The sequence below is a fragment of the Xyrauchen texanus genome, chromosome 43 (assembly GCF_025860055.1).
Source record: "Xyrauchen texanus isolate HMW12.3.18 chromosome 43, RBS_HiC_50CHRs, whole genome shotgun sequence".
NCBI lineage: Eukaryota > Metazoa > Chordata > Actinopteri > Cypriniformes > Catostomidae > Xyrauchen > Xyrauchen texanus.
In genome coordinates this window covers 9,503,775-9,530,936 of record NC_068318.1, presented here as the reverse complement: position 1 = coordinate 9,530,936, position 27,162 = coordinate 9,503,775, and the positions used below count along the sequence as shown (strand labels likewise).

Sequence of the window (27,162 nt, the reverse complement as noted above, 5' to 3'; positions counted from 1 at the left end):
TGCTAATGGATGCTATAGTGCCACTTGTTATATGCAGAGAATGCAACGCATAAGTGTATTGTGTTATGAATTGCATTCAAACTCATTTCGGAATATCGAAACATGAAATCAAGCTTACATAGCTAGAAACTTGTACCTGTACTTGCTTTGTACAACATGTACATTGTGTTCTAAGCTTTGCTTGTTTCCCGCCTCAAGCAATTTATGTGTCCACATTGAACACGAAATTGCTGCGTGAAGTGACACAATCTCAGCTATCTCAGTGCATCAAGATATTTGATGCACAATTATAAGGAGCAGGACTTTGTACCAATTAATTTTCGCAGTACCCACTGCAACGTCACAGAAATAGAAACAACCCAACAAAATCCCCTGTCCTTATCACAGCTGGTCATGACAAAAACTCTGACTTACATTGAAAAGATAGCTTTATTCTTTATCTCTTTATCACGTCATGCCTGTTTAAGACATGCTGTTATGTAAGTTGTGCTTATCTGTAATGTCAGGACATCGATAGGTCACAAGTATTTGTTTAGGTGTTTGTATAATGTGCTTAGTGTATAGGGACAGTTTTGACACATCAGCAACAGCTACTCTACTCTTTAATCTGATGTCCCTCTGAAGACTGATAGTGTTACCGTGTATGTGTATTGATCAGAGTGGGTGATGCATCAATTCTAATGTGTCTCGCTTGAAAGCCATCATTGCAAAAGAGATGCGCTCACACACATAATCATATGTTATGTTCACATGGCAGCTGAATGTGGCCCAAATCTGATTTTTATAGTTTAGCCACAAGACATACAATATGCATGTTAACATGATTTTAGTCTAATAAAATCACTTGCTAACTTGCTTATGTGTGTAACGTTTCCAATTTAAAAATTTTGTTAGTGTCTGATATGGGACACATTTTTAAGTTAAACATATTTGAGCAGAAAATCAGGACTGTGCACTTTGGATTGCAATGAGAATGTTGTCATTGTCACATGTACACATTCATGCCACTTAAGAGTTCCATCAGCAAAGGTAGAGTGATCCAATAACATTTCCTCAAAGAACAAACACTGCCGAGAGGCTAGGTTCTTTGTCTGAGTTTTCTCCTCCAATTCAGGTCCTTTTTTTCCCTTATTTTTCTCCTCAGTTCTTCTCAATGAAGCTCTGAGAGATAGATGATGGATTATGGAAACTCATAAATTCACTTGCATTGACCTTTCAGACCGATCTTTGTCTCTGTGACAGCATGGTGATCTGTTTAAGTGAATCAGAAACTGCGAAAACAGCCAATGAAATGGGCACAATTGGATTGAGTTTAGCATTAAGGATTATTTCTGAATCGGTCTGCAAAAATCAAATGAGTTGGCCCATGTTCCCAGTCCTTTTACTTTAATAACTTAACTGATGCTCCCCAGAAGTGCTGCCCAAAGTCTTTTATTGAATCTGGTGTCTTCGTAATTTCAGCTTGTATGTCTTCCAAGCTGTGTAATTAATCTACGTCTGACATTTATTGAATAATCAATCAGATGTGTCTCTATATTCCTTCGCCAACTTACCCCCAATGCATTTTCATTCTCTGGGGCTGTGTCCAGTGCAAAATTGTGGGATCTGTGGTTTATTTGAACATAAAACAGCCCCTGGCCTTTCTCCTTCACATGTGGCTAATGCACAGTGCTGCTTAATAACACACACACTTTTTACAATTTAGAGACATGGGTGGATTCGCTACAGTGTCTAAAGGGGGTTGTATTGATGTGCTCTAAGACCCCACCGTCCATCAGTGCCATGCCCTTTGGCCCCTCACAGCCTGTAAATTGGCTACTAATTGGTTGCTCTCTTGGAGAAACAGGAAGCAAAGGTGTTGCTGCAGATTGTAATGGCACATTGTGACAGTTCATGAATATTGAACTTATGTGTACGTTTGTGCGGTCAGGTCAGGTGACTGTCAGTGGTCCAAAATATCCTCTTTTCATCATTTAAAAAACAACTGCTATTGGAACTGACTCATTAGCTCTGTTCTAAACTTAGTGAGTTGCCTTGTTTCCTAAGGCATGCTGCTTCAGAGGCAGCATCCTAACTGAATTGGAACTTCATAAGTAACTTATTTGAAAGACTGTACATAAGCAGCAACTTTGTATGCTACACATACTGTATAACGCTCCTCATGTTATTCCAATTATATTTGCTATTAACCTGTAGCTAAGCTAAGCAATACTCTAATAAGTAGGACTGAGTATTGAAATGGATTTCCCAATTCTGATTTTGATTTGGTTCGATCCTGATTTAATTGGGTATATTACATTTATTATGTCCATTTTTGCTTGCATCGTTAAAATTCTCTTTCAGCTAATGCTGTAAATTATACAGGAACCCTTACAACAAATCTAGAGTTCTGGAAAACTAGATGCAATCTTTTTTGCAAATTTGCCACTCATTATTTTCACATGCTAAATGAGCTTGTGATTTGCCGCTAATGTTTGCCAGAAGTTTGCAGCTCTTCACTGGTAGTGGTGAACCTGCAGCAAACCTTTGGCAACAATGGACAATTTGCCATGATCTCTCAACATAAATAAAATACATAAAAATGTTTAAATATAAATAAAACAAATCACAAAATGGCCCAAACTATGCTGTTCAATCACTATTTATATAACAAATCAATCAATCAACACATGTCCATTGTTGCCAAAGGTTTGTCGGAGGTTCACCACTACCTGTGAAGAGCTGCAAACATCTGTCAAAAATTTGCGGTGAATCACAAGCGTCTAATTTGTGGCAAGTTTGCTCCTTTTTTAATTTTGTATTATCTTATCTAGATAGCTTGCTAGGCAATATGTTTTGAGCTATTATGTTATACATATTATTAACACACAAGTAGTAAAAATAAAACAGTTAAGCAATTAAAAATGTCTGCCCCTTGTAGTTAACCAACACAGTCATTATGCACATTCTAATTATTGCGTTTTTGCCACTCTTTGTGGGAATTCGATATTTGGATAGGGCTTCCGATGTTCTCATGATTTCAGCTCTTTGTTACACTCACTAAATCACCCCACTCAGATGCTACTTGGCTAATGCAGATGCCGTGAATGTTGAGGCATTTATCTGCAGTGATATATCCTCTACAAGCTCATGATGAAAGATAAGTCATGTGTGTTTTCCTGTGGAACTTGCCCCCCTCGATGACACCATATGCCCCAAACCATCAGAAATGCATTCGCTCTGTGCTGCCTCCCTAACATACAGAGACCAAACCACCCGTAGAACCCATATGCCCAGATTCCTCATGCTGCCTGTCCTCTCTCTCTCTCTCTCTCTCTCTCTCTCTCTCTCTCTCTCTCTCATTAGCCCAGAGAGAAGAGGGTGATCAGGATGTTTTTCCTGTGCCTGTCAGTGTAACAGGCCCGTGTGTCACAAAGCTGCATTACGAACCTGCAGTAGAACACAAAATATATATATTAATAGATATAAAACAAGCAACCTGGTCTGACAAATCAAGCCAAAAAAAGTGAATTGCCTAACCAAAATAAGCCTAAATAAGTAACCTCAGTTGCTCTTCTATCACTCAATTCGACTTTGTGTCAAATAGTGACACTAGGGGTCGCTCTTGGGAGCCCGATCCACCTTCAGATCTTTTAGAAAAGACCAATGAGAAGTTGGCGAATTGGCGAGTTGAATTTGCATGCCACTCCCCCAACATACGGGTATAAAAGGGAGATTGGGATGCGGATTCAGTCAGACTTTTTCCTTCGGAGCCAAGCGGTCGTATTATAGCCAGCTGAATTCCACTGCCGTTTCCCATTCACCTCTTCAAGAGCATTCTGCTGATGGATATAAGGCACATTCCAGCAGTTCTCTCTCCACTCTGAACACCAATGGGTGCTTCGACAGCTCTTTTAAAGATAAATTTCTTCTAAAAGAGTGTTTTCTCTATTAGAGCAAGGCACAGCGATGTTGAACGTCTTTTTAAAGACACATCTTTTTAAAGATGCCTTCTGTGCCGTTCCTGGATGTGGTCGTAACCTCTCCGCCTCTGACGGTCACGATCACTGCCTCACGTGTGCCTGGGCAATAAACACGTTGCGGAAGAGTTTGTGGATGGTTCATGTTCTCACTGCGAGAACATGACCATGGCAATGTTGTGGCCGAGGCTTTCCTTCTTCTAAGGGAAAGCCACTTTGGCTGTCCCCCTCGCGGCTCCTCCTACCTACAAGACCACTTCGGCTGACACCGGAGGCGATTTGGGAGCTTTAGTGAGTATGGCTCTGCCGGGTAAATCCCCACGGACCACCCACTCCATTTGCTTCCATCCAGCACTGGGATAACACAGGCTTGCCTCAGTGCCAGTGTCTCTTTTCCGGCACTCGCGAGCCGGATGAGATCGCTGCATCAGAGGGCACCTTGGTGATGCCATGCTTTCCCAGGCTGCCGTGAGTGTTGGGCTGGATTGGAATATTCCACCCAGCCCCCAACAATCATGGCTGGATGACAGTTTCCTGGGTTCGTGCACTGTTTGCGGCCACAACCCACCCCCCCAGTCCCATTCTTCCCGGAAGTACATGACGAACTGACGCGATCGTGGATGGCAACTTATACTGCCCGAACGCAATCCTTCGGCTCGTGCGCCCTCACTACCCTTGATGGGGGGATGGCAGAGGGTTATCCCACAATACCCCAGGTGGACAAAGCAATAGCCGCACACCTGTGCCCGCTGAGTGCTACCACCTGGTGGAGTCGCCTGGTACTAGCCTGTAGAGCGACGTCATCACTGACTACAGAAGCCTACAGCGCTGCTGGGAAGGCCACTTCCGCCCTCCATGCCATGGCCCTTCTCCAGGTCTATCAGGCCAAGGCTTTGAAAGAGCTTGACAAGGGTAGTTCTGATCCCGGGGTGCTACAAGAACTGCACTCGGCCACTGACCTCGCCCTCCGTGCGACTAAGGTCACTACGCGCACTCGGGTAGATGATGTCCACGCTTGTGGTCCAGGAGCGCCACCTGTGGCTGAACCTGGTGAAGATGAGGGACGCGGACAGTGCACGCTTCCTAAATGCTCCCATTTCCCAGGTCGGCCTCTTCGGCGACACTATTGAGGACTTCGCCCAGCAGTTCTCGGCAGTGAAACAGCACACAAAGGTGATTCAGCACATCCAAACCCTACCAGCAGCCCCGCCCCAACCCGACGTAGAGCCCCCTGCACGAGAGGTATGCCCCCCGTTTCTTGGCCTGCCACGAAGACCCCCAAGAGGGCTCCTAAGCTCCCTTGAGAAGGGCGACCTGAGGTTAGAGATGTCTTCGGAAACCTCAGAGCTGGTAAATAGACCACTCTTTCCCCCGGTGGAGGGCAGGGAGGTAAATATTTTGTTTCCTTTTCTGTTCACCACACCCTACTTGGGCTGTGGCACCCACATTGTCAAAAAAAGAGCAGTTTCCTCTCTCCTCAGGTCACAGCGCTGGTGTTCACAGTCGCCGTCCCTACCGCCACTGCACACCGGGCACATGCGGCGCGCCACCTTCGTGTGCCTCAATGCACTACACAAACCACACCCCCGGCCAGCCGCTGGAGATGAGTCTCGAGGACGGCCTCAGAAGCCCTTCTCCTCAGTTGCCGGATGCACAGAGCAAGGTAAGTGGTTCGAGGGGCCCCCTCAGCACGGCCGAAACCCCGCTGCGAGGCCTCACCCCCAGGAACGTCAGATGCGATCCTCCCCCTAGTGCCCATTGTCTGGAGCTTGGATACGTGGTTATCGCTTTCCAACCGTCTTGCTTGTTGGCCAGAACCATCCGACTTGGCTATACGATTCAATTCACCAGGCGTCCGCCCCGATTCTGCAGCGTTCTCACGTCACGTTAGTGAAGGATGAGAGCGCCACCATCCTCTGGGCGGAGATTGCTGTCCTCTGGGTGAAGATTGGTTCACCAAAATCCACTGCTGTCCATATTTCTCTCTAATAGAAAGTTGTGTAAAACTATTTTTTGTTCCCTGTTGGAGTAAATGGGAACAAAAAATAATATTTGGTGTGGTCTCCTAATCACCGCTATACAAGTGTATCCCACTATAGTTTATTTTTCTGTTCCAAACCTAGAAATGTGAAAAAGGTCCATAAATGCAACCCGCACTTTATATCCCAATGTTACTAAGGGAATATGGCAGGACAGGGTTAAAAAATGTCATTACTTTTAATTAATTGAATTTGAGAATGTTTTTACAAGCAATTTAATGTCTTTAATTTAGATTATTGACTTTCATTGAGCCAACTTAATTTAGTTGGATTAGGTCAAATTGATGTACTATAGTAGTATTGTTATGAATGGAGGCAGCGAAGCAGACGAGGAGATGCGGATCCAAAAGCAGTTTAAACTTTATTAGAAAAATAAACAAGGCGGGTACACAAAACACGGGAACAAAGGAAAAACCCTCAATGGGGAAATAAAACATAAAACTAGAAAACACATACCAGGCTAACAACAACATTCAACGAACGACAAGGAGTGAACAAAAAGCAGGGCTTAAATACACAGTGAGTGATGACTGAATAAGACACAGGTGAGAACAATGAACAAAATGGCAGTGATGATGGCAGGTGGATTCTGGGAAGTGTAGTTCTTCAACAATGACAAGTGAACACGAAGGCTAACAAAGAGATTAAGGGGCTACACAAGGGACAAAAATGAAAACTAAGGAATGCAAAGGTGACAAAAATGGCAGACAGAGGGCAACAGTGAAACAAGACAAGGAATTCCTAACAAGTATAAACTCAACATCATTAGGTTTGTCAAACTTAATTTACTAGGGTTTAGTTCAATTAATTGTCTTATTAATTGTCTTAGCTTAATTTATTTGAGTAATCATTAGTATATGCCAGGTGAAAAGAAAGTGAATCTTTTGCACTGTCAGCTTTGGAATTCCCAATTCCCAATGTGCTGTAAATCATCATGGTGGTATAGTGACTTGCCTCAATCCGGGTGGCGGAGGACGAATCTCCGTTGCCTCCGCTTCTGAGACCATCAATCCGCGCATTTTATCACGTGGATGGTTGAGCACGTTATCGCAAAGACGTAGCGCACATGGAGGTTTCACACTATTTTCTGCAGCATCCACACATATCTCACCATGCACCCCACCAAGAGCGAGAACCACATTATAGCGTCCACAAGGAGGTTACCCCATGTGACTATACCCTCCCTTGTAACTGGGCCAATTTGGTTGCATAGGAGACCTGGCTGGAGTCACTCAGCACACCCTGGATTCGAACTTGCTACTCCAGGGTTGGTAGTCAGCGTCAATACTCGCTAAGCTACCCAGTCCCCCCATATATGCCTTTCTTCACCACAATGGTATCCACCAAAAAGAGTATTTTTAAATAACAGAATTTTATTTAATATAACAGAACATTAAGCATTAACAAATCTCCTCATACCCACATCTTGCTCAAACATTTGTGAAAACATTATTTTCACCACTTGTTCTCCCAATTCAGTCCCATGTAAAGCAAACTGGGAAGTGGAAATCCCCTGCCCTGTATTATAAATGTTAAATTAACACCACAAAAGGTATTAATGTAGTCCCCACACAAATAGATTAAGTAAACTTCAATTTTACAAATTTAAATGGATAGAATGCAATAATTTAGACAAAATGGTCAAGAATTGGTTTGTTTTAGTTTGTTAAAATGAAGTAAACTGAACAAATAGCAAAATAAATTTTTTAATTGAAGAAAAGGCATGAAAAGAAAATATAGTCATGGACAGCCAATCAAGTGCGCAGACACTCTCTGCAGCCGCAAATTCCAGTAATTCCCAATGTTCTTGAGTCAAATTGGAGGCGTGGAAGTTAATTCATAATTGATTCTTAATTATCAATCTCATTTGAAACAATCATTATAGGAAATCATTCAAACCCCAAGGCTAGATAGACAACAGGAAGCATTCATGTTATGCAAACATGATTGAAATGGAATGTGTGCTAGCACACCCTGAATTCCCAACATGCTTGGAGCAAGAACAGTGCATCAGGGGACTGACATGGCGTGGAGACCTAATGTTGTGGACAGAACAGCTGGCTGACGGGCGTTCATATTCAACCTGCGTTTCACCCCCATTTCCCACATTCATACTGTCTTCCCATTAATTTCCCCAAGACACAGCTCATCCGACCTTCAGTAGCCCCAACTCAGGGGATGAAGAATAATTTCCATGACAACAGCATGCCTAGGTGTTTGCTTTCAGAAAGCTGAGGCCACAATGTTGGCACATGATATGCTACCCTCTTTCTTACACCCACACAAACATACTTCCATACATCCTGTGTGATCCTTGGGTGAGCACAGCAAAACAAAATGCTCCCGGTGGCATGCAGCTGACTGATTGCGTGTGACAGGAGAATGCATGCGTTTTTTGACGTTGGACTTTATCAAAATGCTAAAGTTTGCTCCTTCATTTTTAATAGGCCAGGAGGGTTGCCAATAACAGGAATGGCGGGTGGGATGGAGATGACCTAATTACTGCTCTGCTCTGAGGTTGTGCTGTACATTTGAAACTCCTGTATTTCCATTTTTAAGATGGAATGCAGGTTGTTGTGTCACTTGTATCACATCACTTGTGTTTGTATTGAGTGTGTTGTCTAAAATGTACCCGAAAGTACTACCAATGTTTTTTTAGACATGGTATCTTGGTACTACAATGTTGTTTTATCATGGTACCATACCATGTTTGTTTGGGCATGGTACCATCCATGATTCTACCATGGTTTTGGACAGATTTTTTTCAACCAGGTGCCATGCAACTACCATAACTGTGTCCCAAATGACACACTATACACGATGCACTTATAAAATATACTGTACTATGTATCGTGGTATCATTCCAAATGCAACACTTAATGTTGTTTACTACACTGAAACATTTGCAATTTAACAGCTGATGTAATTGACTTTTCAAATGCATGCAATGTGTTGCCACTAGCTGTAGCACATTAGCCAACCTCAGTTCAACATTTGTATCTCAAATAACAGCCATATTCACAAAGCATAGGTTGATGGTAAAGTATTTAACTAAAGGTGCTGTTTTCACTGATATTTCACTAGTTACTACATTATCCATTATTTACAACAGTTTTGTCAAACAAACAACACAGCCAGGTAACTCTACCCCTTCCGCTACGTACAGCAAGCTGCAAGCACCAAGTGTATGAAGTGTCAAATACCACACTCCTTTTTAACAGTTGAAAAAGTGAATCATCCAAGTACTTGTTGTACACTTCTTTTAGTTCCATTTTCAGTGTAAATATTCTACTTGCACTACAAAATGACATAAAATAGTTCATTTTGAAAGCAAGTCATGTTTTTTGGACAATTTTATTAAACAGTTATATACACACCATGGCAATACTGCTTTTGAGGAGTTATTGATTTTTTTGCATACCATGTAAATACCATGGTACATGTAATAGTAGTATTCAGTGCCATGATGTATTGTGCCATTTGCCTTAGTGCCATGTGTTCCATGGTATTGTGTTCCATCTGATACCATCACTGAGACATACAATGGATGATTTACTGTAAGCTCATTGATTTTTAGAGAGTGTGTATATACACACTATATACATATGTGAATTACGGACTGGGCCAATGGGGCCAGTGCCCAAGGGCCCTTGACTACCAGGGGCCTGGGGAGGCATCTTAAAAGAACCTTTTGCCTTCCTGTTTCAAATTTCTTTTTTTTATTCCGCCTGGTGAAAGTTTCCATGCTCTTCTGGAAGTAGAAGACCTTGTAAAATAATTTCCAAAATAGCTACCTTATATTTTAATGCACTCATCTTTTTATGTGAAAAGTTTGCTGATTATGATAAAGTAAAATTAACAATAACGTTTATATTTTTACTGATATTTCAATATTAATATTTATTAAATTCAAGCAACATGTGCTTTAAATGTCATTATTTTAAAGAAAATTTGTTTTAAACAGGTTTAAAAAATAAAAGGTCAATTATTTCATATGTTAGGCTTTATATGGTTAAGCTGGATTCTTTGTATAAAAGGGCAGTCGAACAAAAACCTTTATTATACTCTTCATTGCTACAACTGCATGTTTGCCCTACCTTACAAAAAATAACTTGGTTGGGAACAAAGAAAATACAGATATTTTACTTTGTATGGTTCAAAAGTACTGATTAAGCAAGATTTCTAAAGTTTGTTGTGACAGACTATAATATTGGTTGGAAAAACCTTGTCTGAAAGTTTAAAATAGTTAGAATTAGAATTTTTTTACATGAAAGAAGAGAGCAGCTTGAAGCAGATTAAAGGTGCTATAAGCATTTTTTTTTTATGGAAAAGTATGCAAAATATTTTCCTACTCCCTTAAAGATATTAATGAAATAAGTGTCATGAGATATCTCACTTCTCTCTGTGGCAGCTGTACACTTTGTAAACAGCAATCAAAAATGGTTCTGTGGGCTGCGGACAGTGATCCTTTTCACCTGTCAATCATTTTGCTCGTTCTCATAGTGTTGTATTTGAAGCAAATCATTGAGGCTATGATTCAAAATGTTTGTCAGTCGAGGGCGCTATTGTGCCACTGTTGAATTTGACAACAACAGGGACAAACAATGCTGCTATTTTGTTCGGATTTGGACTCAAAATTATCTATGGAGGGTGGGGTTTTTGAATGAGGGGGCGTGGCTAATTCAAAGGCTCAGTCACGTGAAAGCTAAAATTGCTTACAATACCTTTAAAGGGCTTTTGTGAAAGTTTTGCTCAAGTGCGGGACTGGGCCTGAGCTCTGAGAGCCCCCCTGGAATATTGGACTAAATCGGGAATAATTAGTATAGGCACTGTGCAAAACAAAGGTGGAGATGGGGAGGTGGAGAGATGCCGGAAGAATCGTTGCCAGGGCAAGGGTAGCAGGCGCTTATATTTGAAATATGATTGGCAGGCAAAGATGAACAAGCTCAAGCTGAAATCTTTTAATTTCAAAAGAAAATTTGAAATTAAGAATTGTAGCTCCAAAACAGACTTGTAGCTCATTTAAATATTCTGTCAATGTTATGTAGTAGGGGATTTTTGGACTCTTTGAAAAGGCTTAAATGATGCCTTAGCAGGACTTTTCAATGGAAGAATAATAATGGTAGCCAAGCTGTGGGGTTGTTCCGAACAGAATAGGATGTCTCCAAAAAATGAGCAAATGACCACTATTTTTGAACCCCAAAAATAGAAATTGGCCCCAGGGCCCTTGCGAGTCATAATTCACCCCTGACTATATACTGTATATTTGTGTGTGAGTGTAGACCCACGTGTTATCTGCGGAACAGATGGTCACCCTGCAGCCTGCTTTAGCTCTTAAAACAGGTGGAGAACAAGATCACAGACTTCACAGTCAAGAGTTGTTAGACCAAAGTTTATCTGCAAAGCACAAGAGGGAGAAACAAGTGCAATGGATAGACAGAATGAGAGATAAAGCAAGAAATTGATGGAAGAAGAGGATAGAGAAATAGAGGCCTGACGCTAAGAGCTGGATTAGAATGTCCTGATTCCAGGAGAATATTGCTATAAAGGCTCATTTTTTTTTTATGTAAGAAAGATATGAAGAGGTGGAGGGTGAGAAAGAGAGATGGACTGGAGTAGTGTGAGCTGTAAATATGAATGCAGTGAGCACAATGAAAGGGTGTTTCAATGCTTTATGGAATCTCACATGAGATAGAAACTTACTAAAGCTCATATCTGCTGAACAGATGAGATCTGGTTTAGATCTAGAATAAAGAAACTGATCTGAGATCAGTAAAAGATTACGTTTTAGGGGGTTGGACATCATACTGTGCTTACATATCAGTTCACGGTGCAGAGTGCATCATTTCACATGCATTAGTAAAATGATTCCAGATTCATTCTCTCTGCAGTCTGAGCACTAACCCTGTGCTGTAGTTCCTCAAGGCATTCTAGGACAGCGATTAATAGAAGGATGGAGATGAAAACTGTCTTACCCTCTGGATTAATATATGCAGTGTTTATTTACAGTGAAATTGCCTCAGCTTTTAAAGATTAGTCAGCTCTGTAGTGAAATCTTTTGTGAAGTCCCTTAGAATGCCTTTGAATGTAGGATAACATTTTTATCAAACTTGAAACAATGAGATCTTTGCCTCAGAAAATTAGATACAAAATATATTGCACGAGTCTTATGGACTACTTTTATGGTTGCGTTTTAGTAATGTTGTGACAAGGAGGAGGGCGTGATGATGATCAACGGGAGGTTGAGATAAATGGGAGCCGGAGGTACCTGTATGCTGATAGTTATTTGCAAATAATCATATGAGATACATCTAAGACCTATGTTCACCTGCATATGTTCTCACTACACTTCAAGGGGTGTGTGTTTGAAAGACTTTTGGATGTAATATATTGGGTTGAAGACCAGCGATGACAGATTTGGGGATTTGGTAGAGTTTGGGTGGTGTAGAGAAGGATGGATATAGGGATGTTATATAGAGGTATGGTTTATCTCAGAGATGAGGGCATAATGTGGGGTTTAAGATGGCTTAAAGTGGGATAAGGGAACAACAGCACCACATGGACAGCAGATGGACCACATCTTAAAATCAGGACCCCTGGGTCATAGGTCTGTATGTATGTGTCTGTATACATATAGAACTGATTCCGAGGACTGGACAAAAAAACACAAAAATAAACCTACTAATTATATTGTAAAATCAATTTATAATCAAAATGCCATATTATCGTTGGCCAATTACCTTAATGTGGCTTATCTTCAAACCTTGAGTCATTGTCCTAACATTGAGAAGCACAAATGACGTGTGTAGATGCAGCTCAGCAGAATGAAATAGAATGCAGGGGTCTAAAGACGTTTTGGACTTTTAAAGTTTTTATGGACCTTTTAACTTGAAAGTGTCAAAGAAATCTTCCACTATGGCCTGAAACTTAATCTAAACTTAATCTATAACACAGCGCAAGTGTAAATTGCATTCTGAGCATTTTTGCGATCATTGTGTTGAGTCTCACTAGTTTACAGCATCTCTAGTTATAAACGCATTCTGTTGTGGAATCATCTGTGGAAGACAGTGCTGCCTGTTGCTCTTGTTGGTGCGTTGCCTGTACAGTAAAGCTGGAGTTGCACTGACTGCCCCTTACTGCCACAGATTTGCAAAAATTTCAAGATGGTACATTTAGCTTGAATTACAGAATTTAAGGGTCGATGCCACAGTAAAACAAAACATATCAAATATGTACAACAGGGCAGCGTACTTGCAGTGGTTTAGTACAGTGGTCCAAGCAATCGCAAATGCTTTTGTGTACATGCATAGAGCTTTCATCTCCCCTAAATCAAATTCTAGATCTGTGTGGCAGGTGATTTTAACACCAGCCATCCCGTTATCTCTGAAAGCATTGGGTCAGCATTCACCAGGGCCAACTGGATTAGCTCTACCCCAGAGAGCAGACTCAATGCTAGATGCTAACCCAAGATTCTTTATCTGCCATATGTGCAGTTTCTGTTTGCCTAATGGTTTTTTTGCATCTATGCTTTCCTTTCACCAAGACGCAGCGGTACTCAATCACACGGGATCTGACTGGTTACACAGGTTCCTTTCATTGGTGGAGGTGAAATTAGGGTATGAGGGTCAGGTTAGATGGAGCGATGTGATTGGTGGGAGGAGAGAATGGGGGTGCTGAGTGAAACTGGGTGATGAATCATGCTTGGATGTTATTCATGACAAGCCATGGGGGTCTGGAGATAAAACACGTGTAGGGTTGGTGTTTGTGTCTGTATTTATCCAAAGATTTTCAGTCTTTTGAAGATGGAAGGAGTCCAAATTTACAAAGCAACTGAAAACTAGACAATTTTTGATGCTTCAACATCAAAACAAACGAGTTCTCAAAACACAAGTGTTAATAGTTACTTGTATTCCAAATGGAATGACTGACTCATATTAGCAAAAAAAAGCCAAATTCTAGATCATAAAGTTTGGTCCTAACATAATGCCATAATCAATATGATGTATTTAGGTTACCTCTATTTTTTGAAAATTTGTTTCATTGAGTGAATTATCAACACCCTGGAACACAACAGTATGACAAAATAAATGAACTGAACTTTTTCCCTTCAGCTTCATCTCTGAGTCAAATATAAAATAGCATCTTCTCCGATATCTAGAGAGCAGGGTGGCAATTTATTGACAAACTGTCAGTAGCTACATTTCAAATGGCCAAATACAAGCTGATTTATCGGTTCATCACTAGTCTTTAGCTGCTGGTTATGGCAATAATACCCCAAAAACATTTGCCAGATGAGTTTTGTCTACATAGTAAAATGCTTGCATTGTGTGTTAGTGCATGTGTGTGTGTGTGTGTGTGTGTGTGTGTGTGTGTGTGTGTGTGTGTGTGTGTGTGTGTGTGCTATGTTTTTACTACATTCTGGGGACCAAATGTCCCCACAAGGATAGTAAAACCTGAGATCACCTACCTTGTGGGGCCCAGCCAGCGGTCCCCACGAGGGAAATGGTATATTAAACATACTAAACAATGGTTCTTTTGTAAATGTAAAAATGAAAAAAGGTTTCTGTGAGGGTTAGGTTTAGGAGTAGGGTTAGGGGATAGAAATTATCATTAGATCAGTATAAAATCCATAAAATGCAAGTCTATGGAGAGTACCCACAATTATATAAAAAAAAGTGCGTGTGTGCGTGCGTGCGTGTGTGTGTGTGTGTGTGTGTGTGTGTGTGTGTGTGCGCGCGTGTGCGTGTGTGTGTGTGTGTGTGTGTGCGTGTGCGAGAGAGCATGTATTTATCACTTTGTGGGGACCAAATGTCCCCATAAGGATAGTAAAACCTGAAATTTTTGACCTTGTGGGGACATTTTGTTTTTTTTAAATGTAAAAATGCAGAATGTTTTCTGTGAGGGTTAGGTTTAGGGTTAGGGTTAGAGGATAGAATATACAATTTGTACTGTATAAAACCATTATGTCTATGAAAAGCTCCCATAAAACATGGAAACACAACTGGGTTCCAGTGAGGCCCTCCAGAAATTGGGCACTTTCAATTCCATTGTAAGTGCCTCACTGAAACCTTGATTTTTGCTTCTTTTTTTTTTTATATTTTAAAGAAAAGGAGGGACGAGTCTAAATCAATTTATGTGGTAATCACCATTACGCCACAAATTCTGTTGATTCAGCTGAACTTGTATTGAACCTGGAATATACCTTTTAGGGGGGCAAAAGTAATTGAATCAGTCCAGGTGTCTCTCTGGAGTCTTCAGAGATCAGCATTTGAACAATAGAGATCAGCTTGCCCTCTTTCAACCTCACTTTCATCTTTTTAAAGACCTTCTCTTCTCTTCTCCTCTCTTCCCTTCTTTTCTTATTTGTTCTCATCTCTACTTATGTCATCTCATCTTTTCTTATCTCATTTGTTCTCTTCTCGATTCTTCTCTTCCTTTATCTCCTGTCTTCTCATCTTGACTCATTTATATTCCTCTCATCTCTTCTAATGTGTAATTTTGTCTCATCTCGTCTCATTTGTTCTCATCACAACTTGAGTCTCATCTCTTGTCATCTTTTCCTTTCTCATCTCCTCTCACCTCATTTGTTTGCATCATTTCTTGTCATTTATCTTCCCTTCTCATCTCTTCGTGTTATCTCTCTTCTCGTCTTTTCACTTCTCATCTAATCTCATCTTGTCTCATTTGCTCTCATCTCGTCTTGTCTCTTATTTGATCTACTTTTCTTCATTTCTTGTGGTCTTAAAAGAGGAAATGTGGTATGAATGAAATTTAAAAACACCAACTCACTCCTCAAATAAAGGTTAATAAAGTTGGGCCACTGAGGAAAGAATTTCACAAAATTGCAAATGGCTCCTACATCTCCTATGAAAGGCACCTCTCATAAGTCAATATGAACTCATTCATATAATTCGCTGACTGTTTGTTTTCCCCATGGTCCTAAATGCATAATATATGAGAGCAGAAAACCATACCTTGTGGCCATCTTCAGGCAGTGAAAGACAATTACAAACACCTATATATGATAACAGAGAGGTCTGGTTAAACCCAGGTAGTGGATTTGCCCTGGAGACAGAAGCAAAGCAATAACACCCTACACTTGACCCTGCCTCACTAACTCACATTTATACACATGTACACACACATACACACACGACCAATCAGAAGACAGTGGAAGAGCTGAAATCTAGCATCTTCTCCTGTTCCCCTTGTAAAAGAGGATCGGAGGGACAGGAAGCAGATATCTATTCCATTTACCTTAAAACGAGAGTGGTAGAGACCATCAGATAGCCCTTTTCCAACTACATGGTTCGGGTTCCTGGGCTGGTGCGTATTCTCAAACTGTTACGTGCATTTCCACCTCAGAAAAGGCCATTCCAGGGCCAGTACCCTGGTTCCGCACTGGCCCCAAAAGCTTGCTGGTCTCTACGCAGAAACCAATTATGTCAGGGAACAGAGGGCGGGATTATGTCTGGTTTCCATGGTAAAGTTTTCCCAAACAACAACAGTAGCAACTGTCTGCAGCAAGGAGTACTTCTTCACTCTATAACAAAAAAAAAAAAAAAAAAACATTATCATACATAAAAAGCAATGATGATTTGGACTCAGACACTTACTAGCCTGCTAACTAACCGGGGCATTGAATTCAGCCAGTAACGCTCATGATGAACATCGGAAACATTTATGTAACAATCGGAAACAGTGGGTTGACTTTTCTTTAGCTTAAGTCAGTCTTTGCTTACAGATTTTCAAAACACTGCCCCCTTTGGCCAAAGCGGTAAGTGTTGTTGGGAGTTTGGCCACATATGATCTCCATTTTCTGGGTGTAATTTCCATGGAGGGGCGCTAAAAGCGAGTTATGAAGCAAGTTGTTTTCAGCTGTATAGACTCTCATACAGTGAAGAGGAATGCATATTATAAACTGAACCCTCCAACACAAACCCCAAACCTAAACCTAACAATCAGTGGAGTAGAAATATAATGTGTTTGCATACCGTTTGTTTTTAGTCCAGCAATGTACGCGTGTGCTCCGGTGTAGATGGCATGCCCAAAAACGTTCAAAAGGCCAAAACTAAAAATCGGATTTTGCCAATCCATTTATTTTCAAACTACAAATGAAATTATAACAAGCAAAGTAGGCTATCTCCTCCAAATAAACACACCACATTTACAGTGCTCACGGTCAAAAACAATAGACCTTGCTGTGTGCCACACCTGTAACAATTTATCCTACACCTAAATAGGTTACCATGGCTACCCACAGCACCCCCCAATAGTCACCATTAAAATGGCTCCAACAATATGTTAGAGGGAAAAATGCAATTACCGAATCGTGCTCATCATTGATTATGCAAACATGATCACTTACTGGTTTCAACACAGTGTTCCATCCCGGGTCTCCCACACTGCTAACACAACTCACTTCCGGTCCTGCCACAAGGGAATGTAAACATGCCGTTTTAAATTATCTATGTCTAAATTATCTTTACTTCTTACAAGTATGCTGTAGCTCATAATATAATATAATATAATATAATATAATATAATATAATATAATATAATATAATATAATATAATATAATATAATAGCTATACAGGTTGGCTGGGTTACAAAATAAACACAAAAAAGACACATTGAAAAAGTCCAATGTATCAATAATAAACTGGACAAATAAGAGATATTTTTTAGTTATTTAGACATATTTTGATAATTAAAATATTATTTTAATTATTAAAAATTTTATACTTTTATATTTGACTGTCATTCATACGCTTTTGAAGCTTGAAAAGGAAATCATATACCCTTACTTTATTATATGACCCAAGCTAAATTTGTAGAAATGACTTTGTTGTGTGCATGAAGCACACACAGTGAGTTTGTATGGTAATTAATCATCATATTCATGAAACACCTGAAACAGACAATTAATCATCATAGCCTTAAAACTTAATTAATCGTCATTATCGCAATTATTAATTTGACAATTAATTGTCAGCCAAATTTCACAATCGTGACCCCTAATTTTCATTATTAGGTACCTTGTGAATTGTTTTGTTAAAAATGTAAAAAAAAAATAATAATAATAATAATTTAAAACAGTGACAATAGCATGTATCATTATAAAAAAATGCGATTTCATGACATCATATAAACTGATAGAATGTGAAATTTGAATCTTTTTAAAAAGCTAAAATGTGATTAAAATATTTTTTAGTTACATTATGCTTACATGTCGTCAAAAGTCTGGCGAGTAAAAACAAAAATGTCTTTAAAACTTTAAAAACTACTTTCTCCAACATGATCGTAGAGGGTTGTATAATATTATGTTTTTCTATGTTTATTACAGTTCTCCAAGGAGAAGTACCTGCTGGAGTCGCCCCCAGAGAAACTCAGAAAAGAGCTGGAGGAGGAACTCAAGCTCAGTAGCAGTGACATGAGGAGCCACGGCTGGTACCATGGCCATATCCCACGAGAGGTCAGGTTTTGCTAATTAGTCATTTTATTTTTGCCACTTTTAATATGGGAAACGTTGGCATGCTGGACTCGAAAACAAAACGTGTCTGTGTGAGTTGTTTTGCGTGTATACTGTATTTGTGTTTTCTGTCTGTGTTTGTGATTTGGTTTGTGTGTCATTTTTTTCAACATAGAGCCCTCAAACGTTGCCCATGCTGTCTGTACTACGAGAGTAGCCATCTGGGCATTAGCATAATGTATTCCTACTGGAGCTGGAGTAAAGAGAAACTCCAGCCCTTTCTATTAAAAACTATATCCAGTCACCATGGCGATACGCCCCCATGCTGCTCTTCTGACCTCAGAAAATGTGCTGTAGCACCATCTGCTGGAGAACTGAGCAGACTTCAACACAAAACACTTCTGTGGCCTTTCTACTTTACTTTTTAGAACATTCTTTGACAAGTTTAAAATATAAAAAGAGCTTGCATTGGTGCAGCTGCCGACACCATGAGGGCAAAACAACCTGCCATGCTGTTTTTACCCTCCGAAAATTATTTGGACTTGTACCTCAGTTTCTAAAAAAAGAGGGATACCATCTATAATTGTTTGAACACATTTTTGTGAAAAATCTAAATGTGCGTTAAACAAAAATACAATATTAAGATAACTTCAACCAAAGCGAAAGCTCAGCTAAATGTTTCATTGTTCCTTCCGCATTCCTCCCTCATCCGAATGCTTAATTGTTGCCTATTTATATAGAAAGGATTTTAGGACATTTTACACCCCAGTTTTCATTACCATAATGTGTGTATATATATATATATATATATATATATATATATATATATATATATATATATATATATATATATATATATATATATATACCTTTTTCTCATTACTTGTTCTTAAGTGGTTTTAAAATTGATTTATGTATATTGTATTATTTAAGTAAAGCACTTTGATTTACCATTGTGTAAGATATGTGCTATAGGCCTATAAATCGTTTTTTTTTAATGAAAATCAGCGAAAATGTAAAGCAGTTCCAAGATAGTACTATTAAGGTGTATACATATTTTACAATTTAAATAATAAAAAAAAATATGTAAGGATGAGTAATCATAATGACCATCTTTTTTCACATTGTGGTAATGAGAATTGGGGGGTAACTTATGAAATTAATGCCACATTATCTTGTTTTATTCCTCTAAAAATTAAAAAAAAAAAAGATGTGTATCAAAGGCTAAATATAATTTAACATTAATGTTGTAATATCATTATCATATCATTGTCTACCAAAACAATGGAAAACTAATGATTATATATATATATATATATATATATATATATATATATATATATATATATATATATATATATATATATATATATATATATATATATATTATAGTATATATAGTATATATACATACCTTAGCTCATATCAAGGGTGCCAATATTTTTGGCCACCACCGTATATATATATATAAATATTGGCACCCTTGATATGAGCTAAGGCTGTAAAAAAAAATCTGCATTGATCCTTTTGATATTTCATTAAAAAAAAAAAAATCACAAAAATCTATCATTTAATTGAAGTAAAACAATTGAAAGAGGGGAAGTATCTCATTGTTAAATAAAAAAAAATTCTCCATAACACATTGGCCATAATTATTTCCATTATTCAAAACTTGCAACCTCCGTTTGCCACAATAACAGCTCTCAGTCTTCTCTTATAATGCCTATTGAGGTTGGTGGACAGATGGCAAGGAATCTGAGACCATTCCTCCATACAGAATCTCTACAGTTCCTTCAAATTCAGAGGTTCATGATGGTGGACTCTCCTCTTCAGTTCACCCCACAGGTTTTCTATGGGGTCCAGGTCAGGGGACTGGCATGGCCATGGCAGAACCTTGATTTTGTGGTCAGTGAACCATTTTTGTGTTTGTTTTGGATCATTGTCCTGTTGGAAGATCTAACCAGGGCCCATTTTAAGGTTTCTGGCAGAGGCAGCCCGGTATTTATTTTTCTCTGTTGGTATTTGATGGAGTCCGTGATGCCATGTATCTGAACAAGATGTCCAGGACCTCCCAGAACCCCCCCCCCCCCCCAATATTAAAGATCCAGTACCACATTTAACCGTGGACATTTCGGTGGTACTTCATCTCTGTGTGCGCCAAACCCATCTCTGGTGTTTGCTGCCAAAAAGCTATTTTTTTGTTTCATCTGACCATAAGAACCTGTCGCATTTGATGTTCCAGCAGTGTCTGGCAAACTGAAGATGATTGAGTTTGTTGTTGGATGAGAGTAGAGGCTTTTATTCTTGAAACCCTCCCAAACAACTTGTGGTGATGTCTGATATTTTTGTTTTCAGTAGCCAAGACCCAAATAATTTCTGCAATTCTCCAGCTGTGTTCCTTGGAGATTCTTTGGCCACTTGAACCATCCTCCTCACTGTGTGTGGAGACAATATAATCACCTCCTTTACCAGGCCGATTCTTAAGATCTCCAGTTGATTGGAAATTCTTAATTATTGTCCTAATGGTGGAATAATCTTTATTTCTTTCAATGCTTTGGCTATTTTATTATAGCTACTTCCCATTTTGTGAAGCTCAACAAGGCATTTTAGAACTATATTCTTTAGTGTAACCCACTTGGATTGATGACTAAGGGAATTTGGCCTGTGTGTTAGCTCATATTTACCAAGGGTGCCAATATTTTTGGCCACAACTGTATGTATGTATATATATATATATATATATATATATATATATATATATAAACGAATGATAAAATAGTTCCGCTTTTGTCACTCACTCAACGTTGTGTCAATTGGAGTGACACAAGGGGTCTCTTCTGAGAGCCTCGTGTACCTCTGAACTTGAGAAAAGGCCAATGTCAAGTTAGCAGACAGAATTTGCATGACCCGCCCCCAGACATACGGGTTTAAAGGAAGCGGGCGGCGAATGCCAGACAGATTTTTTCTCCGGAGCCTAACTGTTGTGTGATCATCGAGCTGTGTGTCACGACTGCTTCACCCACCTCTGCAAGAGAGCTTTCTGTTGGATCTGTCACCTCAGAATCCTCAGACAGCACCGCCACGGTAGCGTACATAAATCGCCATGGCGGCGTACGCTCCTGTCTCATGTCACAACTCGCCCGCCATCTCCTCCTTTGGAGTCAGCTGCGACTTAGGTCGCTGCTCGCCACTCATATCCCTGGCGAGCGCAACACAATGGTGGACGCGCTGTCACGACAGGTCTCACTCAGCGGAGAGTGGAGGCTCCACCCCCAGGTGGTCCAGCTGATTTGGGGCCGCTTCAGATGCTCTAGATGCTCTGAGCAGCTCTTTGTCTGCTTTGGCGGACGGCAGAAAGGGAACGGCGTCTCCAAAAAGAGGTTAGCTCACTGTGTTGTTGACGCTATTTCCCTAGCCTATCACACCCAGGCCGTGTCCCCCCCCTTGCGGGTTTGAGCACACTCTACGAGAAGTGTGGCATCCTCGTGGGCACTGGCCCATGGCACCTCGTTAGTAGACATCTGCAGAGCGTCAGGCTGGGCAACACCCAACACCTTTGCTAGGTTCTACAACCTCAGGGTTGAGTCGGTCTCGTCCCGTGTTTTGACAGGTCCAAGCCGATAGAACAACCGACTGGGTGTTCCGCTTGCACCTTGTGCCCTTACCCAAGCTGATCCACTCTTGCTCCCTGGATGCTCTTCCTCCCTAGCCCTCTGGCCGCAGATTCGGTGGAGGAATTCGCCACCAGACCCACCACGAGTCGAGTGCTCCATGTTCAGCTTGGGCGCCACAGGCATAGTTCCCGCTTCAAGCAACCCCTGTGACGTATTTTCCGCGGTACAGTCCCCCCATCGCACCATGTCCACGAGTGGCCTGACAACCCCCGTGTGTATTAGCCACAAGTTACCTCCCCCCAATTTGGGCAGGTTGTGATCTCCGCAGGGCCTTTTCCCCCTGAAAGAATAGGAACGGGAAAGGACGCCTTCACCCGACGCATCTATAGCATTAAGATAGCCCCAGCCACTTTTAGACTCTATGACGAGAAACATAGAGCGAGAAAAGGCACGGCTGGCCGGCTGGGTCCCATGCAAGTCATGTCTCCTGTTTCCATATGGGTACAGGGAACCTAAGAGTGGTATATGACACCTTTTATTGGGGTGTTGGGGAGGGATACATGCACCCAACCTAGCTGTATCACGTAACAGCCTGCTTGCACCTGGCACGTAACACGGGTTAGTGCATGCCATTTTTAAGTGGGACCCCTTGTGACACTACTATCGACACAACGTCGAGTGAGTGACAGAAGGGTAATGTCATGGTTACTGTTGTAACCTCCATTCCCCGATGGAAGGAACAAGACGTTGTGTTCCCTTTGCCACGTCACTGTCCCTACCACTGTAATGCGCCGTAACCGTATTCTCAGCTCCTCAGTGAAAACCTGTCTGGCATTCGCTCGCCCGCTCCCTTTATACCCGTATGTCCAGGGGCGGGGCATGCAAATTCTGTCTGCCAACTTGACATTGGCCTTTTCTCAAGTTCAACTTCAGAGGTACGCGAGGCTCTCAGAAGACACCTCTTGTGTCACTACAATCAATACAACATCTCGTTCCTTCCATCGGGGAATGGAGGTTACAACAGTAACCGTGACGTTTTTATCATTATAAAAACTATTATATGAATTTACAACTCTAATATATTATATTCAATTATATAATATATTAATTTTAGGCCAACATGTTTATCATTTACATGCATAATTTAATCTATTTACAAACATTTACACTGACAAGTAAAACAAGTGCTAAAAATAAGTAGATCCTTAACTGGTAGTATTCCTCTAAAAAGTATTCCTGAAAAGTTGTTTTGCTAATTTTAATAATAATAAAATAAGTAAAATTCTAAAAGCTTGTTCCTTAAGCTTATTATTATATTTTAAAAAAATAAACAAAAACTGTATCAGCACTTCTGAGTCAGTTTTACCTTAAACATTAAAATGTGTACAGAGGAAAGAACTCTGGGCTGTTTTGAAATACATTTCAGTCAGTAATATGTCATGCTTTTGGAGCTGTGGCCTAGCTGTTAGTGCAGGTGTGAATCTGGCTTGCAATTTTTCTCATAATAAAGTGGCAAAAAGACCAAAAATAACATGAGAAATGTGCAGAGGTGCAGCTTAGTTTATGAATGAACAATATGGTTACTTTTGGCTTTGCTATATTCATTTATTTGTGTACACAACAGGTCTCAGAAAATGTGGTCCAACGTAACGGCGACTTCCTAGTCCGGGACTCCTTGTCCACTGTGGGTGACTATGTCCTGACGTGTCGCTGGCAGCAGGAAGTGATTCACTGTCGGATCAGTAAAGTCCTGGTGAAGAGCGGGCAGAGTAAAATCCAGTACATGCTAGAGCAAGAGAGCTTTGACTCTGTGCCCACACTGGTCAGTCACCACGCTGGCACGGGTCGAGTCGTGTGCCCACACACCGGCGCACAGCTACTGTGTCCGGTCAACCGAACTCTGCCGCTGAGATACCTGGAGGCAACGTTTGCATTAGCAGGTGGAAGACCAGGATCTGCACATTCACCATCGGTCCAGAGGGGGGCCCACATCAAGAGACGGAGCGTTACTATGACAGATGGACTCACAACTGAAAAGATCATTCCCCACAGGTAGAGAGGTTATAATGATGAAAATAACCTTCATCAACTCATTTTTGATAATTTTGCTGCTTAACCCCATGGTAAAGGCACAATCCAAATTTAACCCCTGGTGACCACAAAGGTTTGTCATTAAAAACACTATAAAGCATGACATATTAAAGAATTGTCATAAAATTCAGATACAATTTTGTTTTTTTACATTAAATAGTTTTTAGTACCATTAGACCAATTTAAAAAAGAAAACGTACAATTTATTTTTAATTTTTTATGTATTGTAGTTGATAAATTAGGCTTTAAAGGTCATTATCCTCCTGAGGCCTAGCAATTAGTGTTTGTGTAGGAACATTTTTATTCAAGTTTTTCCTAGCCCATACATGCTACATTGGTAAATCTTGGCGTATTATCAGAGGACTCCCTGGGCTTTTTAGAGATGCTAAATGTTTGACAGTGAGGCCATGACAACTTCCTTTCCTTGGTCTCTAAATATGTATTGAAATGTATCACAGTTCAGTTCAGCACATCAAATACAATATGAATAAAATATAATTATTTCAATAAACAATTGTTATCATATGTATTTTATGCACCAAATGCTATATTAACATTTAAAAAAGGGAAATTGTAAAACACCAAACACTCATGCACCTTATTTTTAATTTATTCACAATCTTCTGAAACCATCTGAACAATTTATGTGATGAACAGAACGAAATAAAATTAAAATCATTATTCACTCTCCAATCAAATCATGAATGAAGTGCTTAAATCAAACATGGCGGCTCTGTCAATAACATCAAACCTCATTGGTCCTTGTGAAATGACATCATGACGTTTGGTCATGAGACGCGATGATGTATAATGAGGAATATTTGTTTACATTCTTGCCATTTAGGTATCTCAGGTCTGAGATAAGGTGTGTTAATGGGTACACAAGGTGTTTTAATACACACATGTTGTACACACATGTGCCGTAAATGCAGGTCTGATTTACTCATGTCTTTTATCATCAGCGCTGCCCAGTCTACAGAGCCAGATATGTCTCAGGCAGTCGAGCCCGAAGAGAAACCAGTGGAGGGCAGCAGCTGGTGTGTGTGAGATGTGTTTACGTGTGTGTACACAGCTGGCACAATTGACCCCCTCTCACTCACCCCTCTGATTCACTGATTTCCAAAAAGATTTGGCCACATGGAAACCCTTCACTTCTCCTACTCGTGTGAATGCCTTCGCTAGTGTCACAATAAACACAATCACAATAGCACTGGATGTGTGTAGTTTATAAGGCTTTTAGCAATGGCTTATGGGTTATTGTGTCCACCTGAATTGTTTTGAAGTATTAAATGTGTCTTACACAAGAACTAATAGTGTGTTTGTTTTATCCAGCCCTTCTACTGTGCACCATAAGGATGCAATGAGGAACTGTGCCATGAGCATGGATCAGATCCAAGAGTACCGCTGCCCTCTGTCCCCAGTGGGGGAGAGCCCCCTGTCTCCTGCCTGCAGCTCCAGTGAGTCCACAAACACTATATCTGGATATTTATTCACTTTCTATTAATATTAAAGGCATAGTTTACCCAAAAATGAAAATTCTCTTATCATTTACTCACTCTCATTCCATCCCAGATGTACTGTAAGAGAAAAGTAAATTACAGAATTTAAATTTTGATTTGAACTTGTCCTTTAATTAATCATTTGTTTATCTGTTTGTGTTTATCCAGTCTCCCGCCACAGACATGGCTCTGGTGGTCGTGTCCTCGCCATAATCCCACCCTCCCCTGTTTTGCGGCGCTCTAGCGATCCCCATCTCTCGCCCTCTTCCTCCAATAACAACCTTCCCTGCACAGACATGCCCTCTTGCACCCACTCCACCCCTGCCCACAGTTACATCTCAGAGTGTTCAGAACCCGGGGGCAGCTACTGCGAGCTGAGACCCGGACAAACCCCCCCACCGCCCTGCAAGAGCTACGTGGAGAGGTTGAGGGTGGAGGAGGGCCAAAGCCCGGGCTCTGGAGATCAGGACGGTCTGGAGGGCTTCATGCTGCCCCTGGTGGAGACCAGCTCCTCTTTCAAACCTGGGAAGTACCAGTCGACTCTTCTGCCAGCCGAGAATAAACCACTAGAGATGAGTGTGTTGAAGAGAGTGAAGGAGCTGCTGGCGGAGGTTGATCCCAAAACAGCTGCCAAACACATCACTAAGGCAGACTGCACGGTAAATACTGAAGCTATACACTCAATGGCAACATCACTGTTTGAAAGTGAGGCAGGTCACATTGACACACACACAGCAGAATGTGTACAAATAAGTGCATGCACATGGCCGTTACTTGAAGTCACAGGGCCTGGGAAAAAATGTTCATGGGTTAGCTTGACCTACTTGACGCAAGCCTGATGGGACATGACAAAATATTTTTTACAACATAAGGCTGAATGGATTGCGGAACTATGCAGTTCCATACCGGGATTAGAATGGACTGACTGAGCAAGTGATCGCCTCGTTTCTCTGTCCTGAGTACAGTCAGCTTACCATGCTAAGAAATCTGTTCTGAGAACAGTTTGTCATCCTACCGTATCCAACCGTGCTCAAGTGGAAATGCTACTAGAACTGTTACTCACTGTGCTCAGAGCTCAGAATATTTATGTCTGGTTTCTGGTCAGCTTTACTTATAATTTAAGGTTTGAGTCAGGTTCTATTTTATTATTAATGTTTATAATTATTATAATAAAATATTATTATGATACATATTTTTATATTTTATTTTAAATTGTCATAATTTTTACTTAACGTTAGAAAGTTTTAATTAAAATTGTCAATTGATAAAAAATGTAAATCTCATTTAAACAAAAACAAAAAATGTATCATTATTTACCGTAATCGAATAATCGCAATTAATTGCATATAGTAACGGAATGTTCCAGGTTCAATACAAATTAAGCTCAAAAACGGTTAAACTAAGAGGCTTATAATGGAAGTGAATGGGGCAGGTACATAAATGTTAAAATATACCACTTTTCAAAAGTATAGCTACAAGATGTAAAC

The 27,162-nt window shown here is 40.4% G+C and overlaps 1 protein-coding gene across 2 annotated transcripts in view; it reads left to right on the top strand.

Moving 5' to 3' along the window:
- The window catches only part of LOC127636180 (SH2 domain-containing protein 3C-like), a 73,634-nt gene that overhangs the window by 33,343 nt on the left and 13,129 nt on the right, over window positions 1-27,162 (top strand). For both annotated transcript variants that reach the window (XM_052116603.1, XM_052116604.1), the window contains 4 exons: window positions 18,346-18,474; window positions 23,710-24,137; window positions 25,509-25,633; window positions 25,844-26,334. In XM_052116603.1, coding sequence (XP_051972563.1) covers window positions 18,346-18,474; window positions 23,710-24,137; window positions 25,509-25,633; window positions 25,844-26,334 — 1,173 coding nt within the window. The remainder of the gene's footprint in view (window positions 1-18,345; window positions 18,475-23,709; window positions 24,138-25,508; window positions 25,634-25,843; window positions 26,335-27,162) is intronic.